Source organism: Carcharodon carcharias, chromosome 6 (assembly GCF_017639515.1).
Source record: "Carcharodon carcharias isolate sCarCar2 chromosome 6, sCarCar2.pri, whole genome shotgun sequence".
NCBI lineage: Eukaryota > Metazoa > Chordata > Chondrichthyes > Lamniformes > Lamnidae > Carcharodon > Carcharodon carcharias.
In genome coordinates this window covers 82,132,023-82,148,664 of record NC_054472.1, presented here as the reverse complement: position 1 = coordinate 82,148,664, position 16,642 = coordinate 82,132,023, and the positions used below count along the sequence as shown (strand labels likewise).

Sequence of the window (16,642 nt, the reverse complement as noted above, 5' to 3'; positions counted from 1 at the left end):
GGACATAAAACGTTTCTCGGACTGCTGTTCCCGTCACATTCTGAAATCCACACTCAGTGCCATGCGCCACCATATGAACACACTCGACTTCTCCCTCCAGCAGCACCGCCGTACCCCTTTTTCAAAGCTGCGCGTGCCCCCAGTTTCATTTTATCCTTCGGCTCATCCGACGCCTCAACAAGAAACTTTTTCTCTTTCTCTCAAGTGCTAAGGAACGCAAGCTCCAACAACTCATCGACACCAACACCCATCTAGGACCCTCCACCCCGGCCTGTCCCTCCGTCCCCACCCCACCTTCCAATCCCAACCCCAGCCATGTATTCACTATACCCCCTGACCTTCCCCTCTCTGATGCTGAATGTTCAGTGCTCAGCAAAGGACTTAGTTTCATACCCTTACGCCCTCACCTCAATGAATTTCGGGCTCGACATGATGCTGAACTCTTCTTCCGCCGTCTTCATCTCTGGGCTCACTTCTTTGGGCAGGAGTCCTCTCCCAGTTCAACGGATCCTTTTGCCCATCTCCAATATCCTCCCTCCACCTGGACCCCTCCCTCTGGATTCTTACCTTCTCTTGATCTTTTCATTGAGAACTGTCGGCGCGACATTAGTCGTCTCAATTTCTCTGCTCCTCTCATCCATTCTAACCTGTCTCTCTCTGAACTTACTGCACTCCATTCTCTCAGGTCCAACCCTGACATTGTCATCAAACCCGCTGACAAGGGTGGTGCTGTTGTTGTCTGGCGCACTGACCTCTACCTCGCGGAGGCTGAGCGTCAACTCGCAGACACTTCCTCCTACCTCTCCCTGGACCATGACCCCACCACTGAACATCAAGCCATTGTTTCCAGGACTGTCACTGACCTCATCTCCTCTGGGGATCTCCCTCCCACAGCTTCCAACCTGATAGTCGCCCAACCTCGGACGGCCCGCTTCTATCTCCTACCCAAAATCCACAAACAGAACTGCCCCGGTAGACCAATCGTCTCAGCTTGCTCCTGCCCCACAGAACTCATTTCTCATTATCTTGACTCCCTTCTCTCTCCCCTTGTCCAGTCCCTTCCCACCTACATCCGTGATTCCTCTGACACCTTACGTCACATCAACAATTTCCAGTTCCCTGGCCCCAACCGCTTCCTCTTCACTATGGACGTCCAATCCCTCTACACCTCCATCCCCCACCAGGATGGTCTGAGGGCCCTGAGCTTCTTCCTCGAACACAGGCCCGAACAATCCCCATCCACCACTACTCTCCTCCGTCTGGCTGAACTTGTTCTCACGCTGAACAATTTCTCCTTCAACTCCTCTCACTTCCTCCAAATAAAAGGTGTAGCTATGGGTACCCGCATGGGCCCCAGCTATGCCTGTCTCTTTATGGGGTATGTGGAACATTCCTTGTTCCAGTCTTACTCCGGCCCCCTTCCACAACTCTTTCTCCGGTACATCGATGATTACTTGGGTGCCGCTTCATGCTCTCGTCGGGACTTGGAAAAATGTAGTAATTTTGCTTCCAATCTCCACCCCTCCATCATTTTCACGTGGTCCATCTCTGACACTTCCCTTCCCTTCCTTGACCTCTCTGTCTCAATCTCTGGTCATAGACTGTCCACCAATATCCATTACAAACCCACCGACTCCCACAGCTATCTCGACTACAGCTCCTCGCACCCCGCTTCCTGTAAGGACTCCATCCCATTCTCTCAGTTCCTTCGCCTCCGTCGCATCTGTTCTGATGATGCTACCTTCAAAAACAGTTCCTCTGACATGTCCTCCTTCTTCCTTAACCGAGGTTTTCCACCCACGGTCGTTGACAGGGCCCTCAACCGTGTCCGGCCCATCTACCGCGCATCCGCCCTCACACCTTCTCCTCCCTCCCAGAAACATGATAGGGTCCCCCTTGTCCTCATTTATCACCCCACCAGCCTCCGCATTCAAAGGATCATCCTCCGCCATTTCCACCAACTCCAGCATGATGCCACCACCAAACACATCTTCCCTTCACCCCCCCCTATCGGCATTCCGTAGGGATCGCTCCCTCCAGGACACCCTGGTCCACTCCTCCATCACCCCCTACTCCTCAACCCCCTCCTATGGCACCACCCCATGCCCACGCAAAAGATGCAACACCTGCCCCTTCACTTCCTCTCTCCTCACCGTCCAAGGACCCAAACACTCCTTTCAAGTGAAGCATCATTTCACTTGCATTTCCCCCAACTTAGTCTACTGCATTCGTTGTTCCCAATGTGTCTCCTCTACCTTGGAGAGACCAAACGTAAACTGGGCGCCCGCTTTGCAGAACACCTGCGGTCTGTCCACAAGAATGACCCAAACCTCCCTGTCGCTTGCCATTTTAACACTCCACCCTGCTCTCTTGCCCACATGTCTGTCCTTGGCTTGTTGCATTGTTCCAGTGAAGCCCAACGCAAACTGGAGGAACAACACCTCATCTTCCGACTAGGCACTTTACAGCCATCTGGACTGAATATTGAATTCGACAACTTTAGGTCGTGAGCTCCCTACCCCATCCCCACCGCCTTTCTGTTTCCCCCTTCCTTTTCTTTTTTTTCCAATAAATTATATAGATTTTCCTTTTCCCACCTATTTCCAGTATAAAATTAAAAAAAATAAATTTTTTTTTTACATCTTTTATGCTCTCCCCACCCCCACTAGAGCTATACCTTGAGTGCCCTACCATCCATTCTTAATTAGCACATTTGTTTAGATAATATCACCAACTTTAACTTTAACACCTATGTGTTCTTTAGTACTATTGTTGTTGACATCTTTTGATGATCTGCTTTTGTCACTGTTTGTTTGTCCCTACAACCACACCCCCACTCCACCTCTCTCTCTCTCTCTCTCTCCGCCCCCCACACACACACCTTAAACCAGCTTATATTTCAACTCTTTCTTGGACTCGAACTCAAGTTCTGTCGAAGGGTCATGAGGACTCGAAACGTCAACTCTTTTCTTCTCCGCCGATGCTGCCAGACCTGCTGAGTTTTTCCAGGTAATTCTGTCTTCATTATTACACATAGTCACTCGATCTGATCAATATGGAACAACCCAATCCATTTTACACAGTCTCATTGTATCATATAACATTGGTCACATGCAGCAAAAAAGTCTCATGATTGTTTCCTTGATAGTTTCTCACCCAACGCAGTGTATATCTCTAAAATTAAAATCACATAGCATATAAAGGATTCACTCCAAAACTTACAGACATGTATAGGTTGTTTCAATAACTTTCTTTCCTCTTACACAAGCAACATAATGCAACCTGCCAGACCTCTAAACATCCTAGGCTCTGGATAAATTCCTCCTCCCCAGCAACTCAACCATCTATTGTCTCATGTATGGAAGCATGGTTCAAGGGTCTGCAGCAAGAAAGATTGAGGATACATTTCCTTAAACTTGGGCATTAAGCATCCCCTGTGTGTAGTGCAGTGAGAAAAATCAAAGTGTGGGTGATTGCATTTCATGGATAAAATTTTCTTTGCTTTTAATTTGTTGGAAGCAAGATCAGATAGGTTCCATCGGGTGTATGTAATCCTCCCCCACCTGATTTTCTTTTCCACACCCTGCAGTCCAGATGAAAATCTAACCCTACAATTCCAACAAATCATCACAGTGTAACTCCTGCATTAGACGCTAAGTAATCGGTAGAGATTAGCAAGCCTGAGGTGAGAAGTGCCAGTAGAGGCATAACCTGTACAGGAGGAAAGATCTGGGTATGTGAGTAGTTTATATACTTCAGCCATTTAGTTTGCAGTTGATGATCCCAGTTGTCAACGTTTCAGTCTAAGGTTCAGTTCAATCTTTCACTAAAATCTTTATCAGCCTTGATCAATGTCTATACGTGCCTTAGCTGATAATGACAGAAAAAGCAACAGGCTTCAGAAGGAATGGAACTGATCCTCAAAGCAGTCCCATGAGGGTTTGCAGGAATTGCAGCAGGAGCAGAGATAAATAATAAAAGAGAAAAAGAATGCCAAGAGAGGGTAATACACTGAAAGAACAAGAGAGAATTAAATACTGCAAAATAGGAAGATAGAAAAACTGAGAAGATGTACTAAGGAGAAGAGAAAAATAATTAAATTGTGAGAAGAAAAATTAAATATTATAAAAAGAGAGAGAAATAACTATTATTAAATAGAAATAAATGTTGAAATACAAATATAGAGAGAGCATTGAATTACTGAGAAATGGAGAAATTCAATCTAAATTGAGAAATAGGCAGTATGACACAAAGAGAAAATTTGGTTTTGAAGGTAGATTGATAAACAGATTATTTTATAAACCTATCAGTGCAAATTTGCATGGGTGGGAGGGCTGAAATACTAAAAAAAAACAAAAAACTGCGGATGCTGGAAATCCAAAACAAAAACAATTACCTAGAAAAACTCAGCAGGTCTGGCAGCATCGGCGGAGAAGAAAAGAGTGGACGTTTCGAGTCCTCATGACTCTGTGGAAGGGTCACGAGGACTTGAAACGTCAACTCTTTTCTTCTCCGCCGATGCTGCCAGACCTGCTGAGTTTTTCCAGGTAATTCTGTTTGGGCTGAAGATACTATTTTTTTTAATGAACTCTAGTTGAGAATACTAATAGTACCATCAACAACCAAATGTCCACGTGCACTGGATTCCATTTTGTTCTGAGATGGGTTCTTCTACCTTGGACTCTAAGCATGGTACTTCATTCTTAGACAGACAGTAGACATACTCTGATATCTATTTAACATTTGTTTATTAGTTCTACATCTAAACAGGTTACAGAGTCGGCAAGTTGCTCCGATAGAGTCTAAAACATGACTGACTAATATCAGTGATATATCATCATCTATGTCAGTAATCAGTGCTCATAGAATATTAACCCAACAGGCTCAGCTCCATCAGAATGGAAAAGAAAATTGGAATCCAAGCTTTTTTCCTCATTTGAGTGTTTGGATATAATGCAAGCTTTAGGTTTGCAAATAATGACATCACGAAATGCAAGACAATGTATACAGACTCCAAAGCTGCTGTTTTTAGTAACATATTTATTAAATACCAAATTAAAATCTTCCCCTTAGCCTCCAAAGTGAAGCACTATCTCGATGCAGCTTCTGAGACTAGCTATACTGAACATTCTTTCATAGAGCGACAGGAGTTAAGTTACTTTCCAGCAGCTGCACTGGAAAGCTTATGACAGCTCTGATAAGACCAACCACCAGAGTGACAAATTTTAAAATTCTGAGCTTAGAAAATTTTGCTCATTAATAAATACACATTCATCCGAGAAAATTCTTGAACAAATGATTGTTCAGTAGCTGTGCAATGTTGATTATTCGATGCCATGCATTACTACAGATCGAGTATCGTTTACCTCTAAATCTGAAAACCAAACACATCCATAAACAGCCCTTCTTTTGAACCTCATTGACCTTTAGCATGGGAAGACTGTGACCTGAGCAGCCATGACCCAAGCCGACACAAACCTCACTGACTGCACCCAACCTTTAGCGCGGGAAGTCTCTGACCCGAGCTGTCAGGAACCTTGGCGACTGTACCTGACCTTTAGCGTGACAGGTCTAGTTGTTTGTCAGCACTACTTACCTTGCAATTTTTGCCTGCACCATTTACCTTGTGAACCCTCTCCTACAAGCAGAATCGCAGATGGCACCACGTTTGGGAACTTATTACAGGTACCCTGTATTTATTACTCAGTACATCATACTTTTCTAGCCATTTTGTTTACTTTAGACTATAGTGAGTCTAGGCTTCGGCCACTGTAATGTAAGCAGACCTAGGCCTTAATGCGCTATTCGCAAGCCAAGATTATCTGAAATCGGCCCCGAGGGTTTTGGATAAAGGATATCAGCCTGTATTTACATCAGTTCGTCAGTACACTTTGCTTTCATTTTCTTTAAACACTTCTGTTTATTAGTTGAAGTATTGTAAGAGAGAAAAAAAGGTCTGTTTGAGTGGGCAGGACAGAATTGGAGCTCAGATGTTTTATGATGAAATCTCCAAAAATATGTACAACCAAAGATATAAAATCATAAATAGTTACAGCAGAAAACAAGGCTATTTGGCTCGTCATGTCCATGCTGGCCCTCTGCAAGACCTATCTAGCTAGTTTCACCCCCCTATCCATTCACCATGCACCTGCAGTTTTTTTTCTCTTCAGGTGCTTATACAATTTCCTTTTGAAATACACAATTGAATCTGTCTCCTCCACCCTCTCAGGCAGCACATTCCAGATCCTAACCACACGCTGCATTAAAATGTATTTCCTTATGTTGTCTTTCTTTCTTTCTTTGGACATCCACCTTAAATTGGTGTCCACTGGTTCTCAACGCTTCCACTGATGACAATTTCTCTCTATGTTGCCTAGGCGTTTCCCCCCGCCCCAAACTTCCCCATGATTTTGAACACCTCTATCAAATCCCCTCACATACCCTCTCTTCTCAAAGGAGAACAACTCCAGTTTCTCCAATCTATCTATGTCACTGAGGCTGCTCATCCCTGAAACCATTCTCGTGAATGTTTTCTGAACCCCCGCTAAAGCCTTCGCATCCTTCCTGAAGTGCAGTGCCCAGAATTGGACACAGTGCTCCAGCTGAGGCTGAACCAGTGTTTTATAAAGTTTCATCATAATTTCCTTTCTTCTAATACTTTACGCCTCTATTTATAAAGCTCAGGCATCGCATGCCCTTTAAACTATATTCTCAACCTGCCCTTCACTGATTTATATACATATACACATATACACGATCTCTCTGTTTTCACCACCCAGTTTAGAACGGTATTCTTTAGTTTACATTGCCTCTCCTCATACTTCCCACTAAAATGTATCACTTCACACTTCTCAGCATAAAATCTCATCTGCCACATGTCCCTATATTCCACCAGCCATCTCTGTCCTCTTGAAGTCTATCACTATTTTCATACAAGTAGCACACATGGGGCACATAATGAATTGGCAGCCTGTTTTACACTACATCTAATTTCCTTCATCATTATGTTTGATTCACAATACACTTCTTTCACACTACTGGCAAATGCCAATCTTAACCCCAAGGGTGGATGCCCCTTCAAACAGTTTAGCTGAGAAACAGCAAAACCAACCCACCAGGGATTAAATTTACACATCAGTCAAGATCCGTCACTAATCTCATCAGCCTGCTACTGCTGGAAAATGATAACACAATGTTCAAAATCATTTTATTCATGCTTTAGACTCTTCAAGACCAAGCTAGCAGTTACTTGGCGCTACCTGTCAGCTATGCAACAAGTAAGGAAATCCCAGGAAGGAAAAAAAATCAAATGAACAATTCTGTCAGTTTTACTGATAAAGCTTCTTCTTCAGTTACAAAGATTTATCAGTTTTTTTCATTCTAATTGTTATTATGAGGATGCAATGTATTCTTTACTTACACTAAAATCTTTAAAGTATTCAAAACCCTCCCAATTTTCTCCTGACATAACCGTGTATTTTTCTTTTGCTCATCCTTCTATTGAATGTGCTAGTTTGTTAAACAAGGGTCTTTTTCAATGTAGTACAATAAAGAAAATCACTGGGTGGCTAATCTGTTTAGTTTAAAAATTGCATTGAATTTGACAGGTGGATCATAGTAAGAGACAGTCTACAAATACATACACTAAAATAATTTACCCTTTTCAATTAATTATAATGGCTATTCAGAAAACCAAGATTAGAAATGTACTTTAAACATTAGGGATCAATTTTTTCCAAAGTAATTAGCATCCTGCACCAATAACTGAACCAACACTCACCTAATCAGAATTCTCCAAGCAGCGTATGTAATTCTGTGGTGTTGAAGATCTAAGGTAGAGCAAGTCTGTTTGTGTACAGCCGTAACAGCACTCTTGTTAGATCTCAACCATTTTTGTTTGCAGAAGGTGGACCTACTCAATACGAGTGGGTGGTGCTAGAGTGTGTTTGCACATTGGGCCCTGCCTCCTTGCTATCCCAATGATATCAAGTGCTATTGTCAAACGATATTAGTAATATAATTTTTCAGCATTCAAAAATGGTCAAAAGGGGGAAAAATAAAATGAATGTGAACAATACCAAAATACCTTCTAAAATTCAGTATATTTACATAATTGAAGTTACCTTAAAGGCTTACACCGGTACTCTTTCTCTTTCCAGTGCTTGTATGTATCAATAAAAATACGATTGCAAGAATCATAACTGAGAAAGACAAATGTTATTTGAAATGGGAACAAAATATACAGCCACCACCAGTAAATGCAGATGTAAATGTAGAGGATGCTGATGACATAATGAATCAGGAAGAAGCAAACATTTCTTGCAGCCAGAGCAGCACCAGCTTGTTAGAGTGCTTTGGGCTGAATGATCCCAAATTCCCCTGATAAGCCCAACATTTCTCCAATTCCTCAAATAAACTGCATATGGTCAAAAAGCAGTATTGATATACATGTCAACTAACATTGCAAAGTCACCAGTTGTTCTTGGGACACCATCTGCAAACAAAGCTTCAAAACATATATATGAACATACAAATATAAGAATTAGGAGCACAAGTAGGTCACTCAGCCCCTCAAGTCTTCTCTGCCATTCAATAAGATCATGGCTGATCTGAATGTAACGCCACATTCCTGCCTACATCCAATAACCTTTCACCCCCTTGTTAATCAAGAATCTATCTAGCTGTGCCTTAAAGATATTCAAAGACTCTGCTTCCACTGCCTTTTGAGGAAGAGAGTTCCAAAGACTCAACCCTCTGAGAGAAAAAAAAATTCTCCTCATCTCTGTCTTAAATGAGTGACCCCTTATTTTTAAACACTGACACCTAGTTTTAGATTCTCCCACAAGAGGAAACATCCTCTCCACATCCACCCTGTCAAGATCCCTCAGGATATTAAAGTTTTCAATTAAGTCACCTCTTACTCTTCTAAATTCCAGTGGATATAAGCCTAACCTGTCCAGCCTTTCCTCATAAGACAACCCGTCCATTCTTGGAATTAGTCTAGTAAATCTTGTCTGAACTGCTTCTAATGCATTTACATCTTTCTTTAAATAAAGAGACCAGTACTTACACAATACTCCAGATGTGGTCTCACCAGTGTCCTGTATAACTGAAGCATAACCTCCTTACTTTTGAAATCAATTCACCTCACAATAAATTATGACATTCTATTAGCTTTCTTAATTAACTGCTGTACCTGCATACTAACCTTTTGTGATTCATGCGCTAGGACACCCAGATCCTTCTGAATCTCAGAGCTCTGCAGTCTCTCACCATTTAGACAGTAAGCTTCCTTTTTCTTCCTCCTGCCAAAATGAACGATTTCACATTTGCCCATATTGACTGCATTTGCCAGATCTTTGCCTACTCACTTAAACTTTTTATGTCACTTTGTAGCCTCCTTACATCCTCTTCACAATTTACTTTCCTACCTACCTTTGTGTTATCAGCAAATATAACCACCATTCCTTGGGTCCCTTCATCCAAGTCATTTATATAAATTGTCAAAAGTTGAGGCCCCAGCACTGATCCCTGTGACACCACTTGATACATCCTGTCAAGTAGAAAAAGACCCATTTATGCCAACTTTCTGCTTTCTGTTCGCTAACCAATCTTCTATCCATGCTAATAAGATATCCCTTACACCATGAGCTTTTATTTACTGCAATAACCTTTGATGTGACACTTTATCAATTGCCTTCTAGAAATCTAAGTATTGTACATCCACCAGTTCCCCTTTATCCACAGCACATGTAACTCCATCAAAGGACTCCAATAAATTTCCCTTTTACAAATCTATGTTGACTCTGCCTGATTGCCTTGAATTTCTCTAAGTGCCCTGCTATAACATCTTTAATAATAGCTTCTAACATTTTCCCTATGACAGATGTTAGGCTAACTGGCCTATAGTTTCCTGCTTTCTGGCTCCCGCCCTTTTTGAATAAAGAAGTTAAATCCAATGGAACCTTCCCCGAATCTAGGGAATTTTGGAAAATTAAAACCAGTGCATCAACGCTCTCACTGGATACTTCTTTCAAGACCTTTAGGTGAAGTCCATCTGGACCTGAGGATTTGTCAGTCCACAAGCCCGAATAATTTGCTCAATACCACTTACCTGGTGATTGTAATTTTCCTGAGTCCCTCCCTCACTTCCATTTCCTGATTTACATTTATTTCCATGCTGTCCTTGTTTTCTCTACAGTGAATACTGAAGCAAAATACCTGTTTAATTCATCTGCCATCTCCCTACTTTCTATTATCAATTCCCTAGATGGACTCTCTATAGGACCAATGCTCATTTTGCTAACTCTTTTCTTATTTAAATATCTACAGAAACTCTTACTATTTGTCTTTATATTACTAGCTAGCTTTCTCTCATACTCTAATTTTTTCCTTCTTATTAATCTTTTGATCATTATTTGCTGTTCTTTATATTCTTTCCAATCTTCTGACCCATCTTTGTGTAATTATATGCTTCTTCCTTAAGTTTGATACTGTAATTTTTTTAGTTAACCACAGATGGTGGGTCCTCCCCATGGCATTTTTCTTTCTCACTGGAATATACCTATTCTGTGTATTCTGAAATATCCCTTTACATTACTGTCACTGAAATTCTATTAACATATCCCTTAACCCCATTTGCCATTCACTTTAGCTAACTCTGCTTTCATGCCCTCATAATTGCCCTTATTTAAGTTTAAAATACTAGTCTGGGATGCACTCATTTCCCCCTCAAAATGAATGTAAAATTAAATCATATTATAATCACTGCTACCTAGGGGTGTCTTCACAAGGAGGTTATCAATTAATCCTATCTCGTTGCTCAATACCAGGTATAGTAAAGCCTGCTTTCTGGTTGGCTCTGGAATGTGCTGTTCTAAGAAACAATCCAAAAACATTCGATGAACTCCTCAGCTATGCTACCTTTGCCCATCTGATTTTTCCAGTCTATATGTAGATTAAAATCCCCCATGATTATTGCTGTACCTTTCTGGCAAGCTCCCATTATCTGTTTTATATCCTGTCCTACTGTGTAGTCACAATTAGGGGGCCTGTACACCACTGCTATTTATCATTCCTCATCTCAACCCAAACCACTTCTACATCCTAGTTTCCTGAATTTAGGCCATCCCTTTCCAATATGTTAGTACCATCATTAATTAACAAGCCACCCTTCACCTTTTCCTAACTTCCTGTCCTTCCTAAATGTCATGTACCCTTCAATATTCAAGTCCCAATCTATGTCATCCTGTAGCCATGTCTCCATAATGGCTATCAAATCATAATTCCTTATTTCTATTTGCGCTATCAGTTTATCTGATTTGTTTTGAATGCTATGTGTGTTTACCTACAGAGCCTTTAGTTGTGTCTTTATTATTTTTGTAGTGTCTAGCCTTATCTGCTGAGTTACCCTTAGAATTGTACTCTCTGCATCTTTCTGTCACAGTCTGTTTATCATTTCCCATATTAACCTGGTTAATAGGTATTAACCTGTCTTTCTTGTCTTGTCTCTACTCTTTGGTTTACAACTGCTTCCCAAATTTGATCCCTTGCCCCCACTATTCAGTTTAAAACCCTCTCTACTTCCCAACGATACAGATCTCACTTCCCCCAATATTGGTGCCGGTGCCCAACAAGCCGGAACCCACTTCTCCCACACTAATCTTTCAGCCAGGCATTCATTTCTCTAATCTTATTAGTCCTATGCCAATCTGCACGTGGCTCAGTTGATAATCCAGAAATTATTACTTTTGAGTTTCTGCATCTTAATTTGGTGCCTAGTTCCTCCTGACTATGCAGAGCCTCCTTCCCCATCCTACATGTACCTACATGGACACGAACAGTGGATCCTCCCCCTCCTACTGCAAGTTCCTCTCCAGCCCTGAGCAGATGTCCTGAACCCTGGCACCGGACAGGCAAGAAAGCCACCTGGACTTTCGCTCTTTGCTGCAGAGAACAGTGTCAACCCCACTCACTATACTGTCCTCTACTACCACTACATTCCTTTTATGCCCCCCTCACTTGGATGGCTTCCTGTACCACCGTGCCATGGTCAGTTTGCTCATCCACCCTGCAGGCCCCACTCTAGTCCAAACAAGCTGAGAGAACTTCAAACCTGTTGGACAATTGCAGAGGCTCACACTCCTGCGCTCCTGCCCTCTGAGTCCCCTTACCTGCCTCACTCACTGACATGCCCTCCTTTCCCTGACTAAATCAGAAGACCTTATCCTAAACGGTGTGACTGCCTCCTGGTATAAAGCATCCAGGTAACATTCCGCATCCCTGATGTGTCGCAGAGTCTGTAGCTCAGCCTCCAGGTCAATGATTCTGAGCTGAACTTCCTCAAGTCACAAACACTTACTGCAGATGTATTTGCCCTGGATCACAATGTTATCCAGGAGCTCCCACACGCTGCAGCCTTGACACATCGCCTGTCCTGCCATCTCTAATGTGTTTTAAATAATTATTTAATTATATTAATCACTTATTTTATGATGCTTTCTTATATGTTTTATTAACTTTACCACAAAATATGTACTATTTTAAACCTTTAGGATAGAATAGAACTTACCCATTTACCAGATTTTCTTTCATTCATCCAAGGGATCTGGGCATCGCTAGCTAGGCCAGCATTTATTGCCCTTCCCTAGTTGACCTTGAGAAGGTGGTGGTGAGCTGCCTTCTTGAACTGCTGCAGTCCCTGTGGTTAGGTACACCCACAGTGCTGTTAGGAGGGGAGTTCCAGGATTTTGACCCGGCAACAGTGAAGGAACGGCGATATATTTCTAAGTCAGGATGCTGAGTGACTTGGAGGGGAACTTCCAGGTGGTGGTGTTCCCATCTATCTGTTGTCCTTGTCCTTCTAGATGGTAGTGGTCGTGTGTTTAGAAGGTGCTGTTGAAGGAGCCTTGGTGAATTCCTGCAGTGCATTTTGTAGATGGTATACTCTGCTGCTACTGTGCACCAGTGGTGGTGGAATTGAATGTTTGTGGGTGTGGTGCCAATCAAGCGGACTGCTTTGTCCTGGACAGTGTTAAGCTTCTTGAGTGTTGTTGGAGCTGCATTCATCCAGACAAGTGGGAGTATTCCATCACACTCCTTACTTGTGCATTGTAGATGGCAGACATGAGGTGAGTTATTCGTTGCACAATTCCTAGCCTCTGATCTGCTCCTGTAGCTACAGTATTTATATGGCTAGTCCCCCCAGGATGTTGATAGTGGGGAATTCAGTGATAGTAATGTTATTGAACATCAAGGGGCGATGTTTTGATTCTGTCTTGCTGGAGATGGTCATTGCCTGGCACTTGTGTGTGCGAATGTGCCCAAGCCTGGATATGGTCCAGGTCTTGCTGCATTTGGACATGGACTGCTTCAGTATTTGCGGAGTCGCGAATGGTGCTGAACATTGTGCAGTCATCAGTGAACATCCCCACTTATGAACTTATGATGGAAGGAAGATCATTGATGAAGCAGCTGAAGATGGTTGGGCCAAGGACACTACCCTCGGGAACTCCTGCAGTGATGGCCTGGAGCTGAAATGACTGATCTCCAACAACCACAACCATCTTCCTTTGAGCTATTTATGACTCGAACCAGTGGAAAGTTTTCTCCCCAGTTCCCATTAACTCCAGTTTTGCTAGGGCTCCTTGATGTCAAATGCTGCCTTGATATCAAGGACAGTGACTCTCACTTCAACTCCTGAGTTCAGCTTTTTACTTCATGTTTGAACTGAGGCTGTAATGAGGTCAGAAGCTGAGTGGCCCTGGCAGCACCCAATCTGGGCTTCAGTGAGCAGGTTTTTGTTAAGCAAGAGCTACTTGATAGCACTGTTGATGACCCCTTCCTTTACTTTACTGATGGTCAAGAGTAGACAGATGGGGCGGTAATTGGCCGGGTTAGATTTGTCCTGCTTTTTGTGTACAGGACATACTTGGGCCATTTTCCACATAGCTGGGTAGATGTCAGCATTGTAGTTGCACTGGAACAGCTTGGCTAGGGGCACGGCAAGTTCTGGAGCATAAATCTTCAGTACTATTGCTGGAATGTTGTCAAGGTTCATAGCCTTTGCAGTATCCAGTGCCTTCAGCCGTTTGTTGATATCACATAAAATGAATTGAATTGATTGGCATCTGTGATGCTGGGGACCTCCAGAGGAGGCCGAGATGGATCATCCACTTGGCACTTCTGGCTGAAGATTGTCGCAAATGCTTCAGCCATATCTTTTGCACTGCTGTGCTAGTTTCCTCCATCATTGAGGATGGGGATATTTGTGGAGTCTCCTCCAGTGAGTTGTTTAATTGTCCGCCACCATTCACGACTAGATGTGGCAGGACTGCAGAGCTTAGATCTGATCCATTGGTTGTAGGATTGCTTAGCCCTGTCTATCACTTGCTGCTTATGCTGTTTGGCATGCAGGTAGTCCTATGTTATAACTTCACCAGGTAGACACCTCATTTTTAGGTATGCCTGATGTTACTCCTGGCATGCCCCTCTGCATTCTTCACTGAACCAGGGTTGGTCCCCTGGCTTGATGGTAATGGTAGAGTGGGGGATATGCGAGGCCATGAGGTTACAGATTGTGTTTGAGTACAATTCTGCTGCTGCGGTTGGCCCATATTGCCCCATGGATGCCCAGTCTTGAGTTGCCAGATCTGTTCAAAATCTATCCCATTTAACACAGTGATAGTGCCACACAACACGATGGAAGGTATCTTCAATGTGAAGGTGTGCCTTCGTCTCCACAACGGCTGTGCGGTGGTCACTCCTACCGACACTGTCATGGACAGATGCATCTGTGGTAGGCAGGTTGGTGAGGATGAGATCAACTATGTTTTTCCCTCTTTTTGGTTCCCTCACCACCTCCTGCAGACACAGTCTAGCAGCTATGTCATTTAGGACTCGGCCAGGTCGGTCAGTGGTGTTGCTACCAAGTCACTCTCGGTGATGGACATTGAAGTCCCCCACCAGAGTACATTCTGCATCCTTTTCACCCTCAGTGCTTCTTCCAAGGGATTCTCAACATGGAGAAGCACTGATTCATCAGCTGAGGGAGGGTGCTACATGGTAATCAGCAGGAGGTTTCCTTGTGCATGTTTGACCTGATGCCATGAGACTTCATGGGGTCTGGAGTTGATGTTGAGGACTCAGAGGGCAACTCCCTCCTGACTGTATCCCACTGTGCCGCCACCTCTGCTGGGCCTGTTCTGCCAGTGGGCATGGTGATGGTGGCTGGGACATTCTCTGTAAGGTATGATTTTGTAAGGCTCACTATGTCAGACGGTTGCTTGACTAGTCTGTGAGACAGCTCTCCCACTTTCAGCACTAGCCCCTAGATGGTCTGCCACATTTCCTGAAGCTAGAAAAATGGCATGGCAATGGGGAGGTGCTTGGCACGCCACCTTTCAGTACCATTTTGCCAGCCTTCCTGCCTCCAAATGCATCCCCAAAAGATCTGGAAAATTCTGGCCACCCTTATTGTTATAGTTACAGCAACTGGAAATATATCAGCTTAAATTTTTGACCCAAGACCTGCAAAATTAACTTGGCAAAAGAAGAGGAGCCTAAATGACCAGTTACCAGAAATAGATACTGAGACAGCAATTTCACTGTTCAATAATTCATAATCACCATTGTCTCTTTAGCTGCTGTCTTTCCATCAGCACAGAATGGCTTCCTCCAATACCCAATTTATGAGGGTTAGATGAACACACAGTAAGTTCCCACAGGGAATGACAGGAACTTACATAGAAGCTTAATGAAGTGGACAATTGTTTGTCATGTTTGTTATAGGAGCACAGGCCGGGATTTCCTGGTCCTGCCCATTGCGTACCAGAAATTCCCACCCAAAGTCAACAGACCTTCTGCTGTCCATTAAATTTTCTGACCCACCTGCGACAACTCCCACTGTGGGTGGGACTAGAAAATCCCAGCCACAGGATCTTACAGCCCAAAATTAGACCATTTGACCCATCATGCCTGTGTCAGCTCTCTGAAAGAACCATCTAATTAGTCCAACCTTATGTTCTATCTCCATAGCCCTGCAATTTTCTTCCCTTCAAGTATTTATCTTTTGAAAGCTACTTTTGAATCTGTTTCCATTAGCCTTTCAGGCAGTGCGTTCCAGACCATAATAACTTGCTGCATAAAACAATTTCTCTTTTCCTCACTTCTGACTCTCTCTCAATCTCCTTCAATCTATGTCTTTTCAACCCTCCTGCCAATGGAAACAGTTTTACCTTATTTACTCTATCCAAACATTTCAAAATTTTGAATGCCTCTATTAAATCTCCCCTTAACCAACATCTCAGTCTCTCCATATAACTGAAGCTGCTCATGCATGGTGCCATACTTGTAAATTTCCTCTGCACACTCTCCCAAGCCTTGACAAACTTCCTAAATTACAATGCCCAGAATGATACAAAACACTTCAGCTGAGATTAAACCAATCATTTATAAACATTTAGTGTAGCTGCCTGCTTTTGCTCTCCTCTATGGCTCTGATATCAATCTAAAGGTAGCTTTGAAGCAGGAGGGTTTGGATTGTCTGGGAGCAACTTGGAAGTCAACCCAGTGAATCGGAATCTCTAATTGCAACTGAGTTAAAGCGATTAATGTATTCTTCTGGGTTTCATGTTCCAAACTG

At 43.0% G+C, this 16,642-nt stretch overlaps 1 protein-coding gene across 1 annotated transcript in view; it reads right to left on the bottom strand.

Annotated features, from left to right (window-relative positions):
• trpa1b (transient receptor potential cation channel, subfamily A, member 1b) overlaps window positions 1-16,642 on the bottom strand; it is a 198,160-nt gene that overhangs the window by 161,859 nt on the left and 19,659 nt on the right. The window contains exon 2 of the mRNA XM_041189261.1: window positions 8,124-8,201. Coding sequence (XP_041045195.1) covers window positions 8,124-8,201 — 78 coding nt within the window. The remainder of the gene's footprint in view (window positions 1-8,123; window positions 8,202-16,642) is intronic.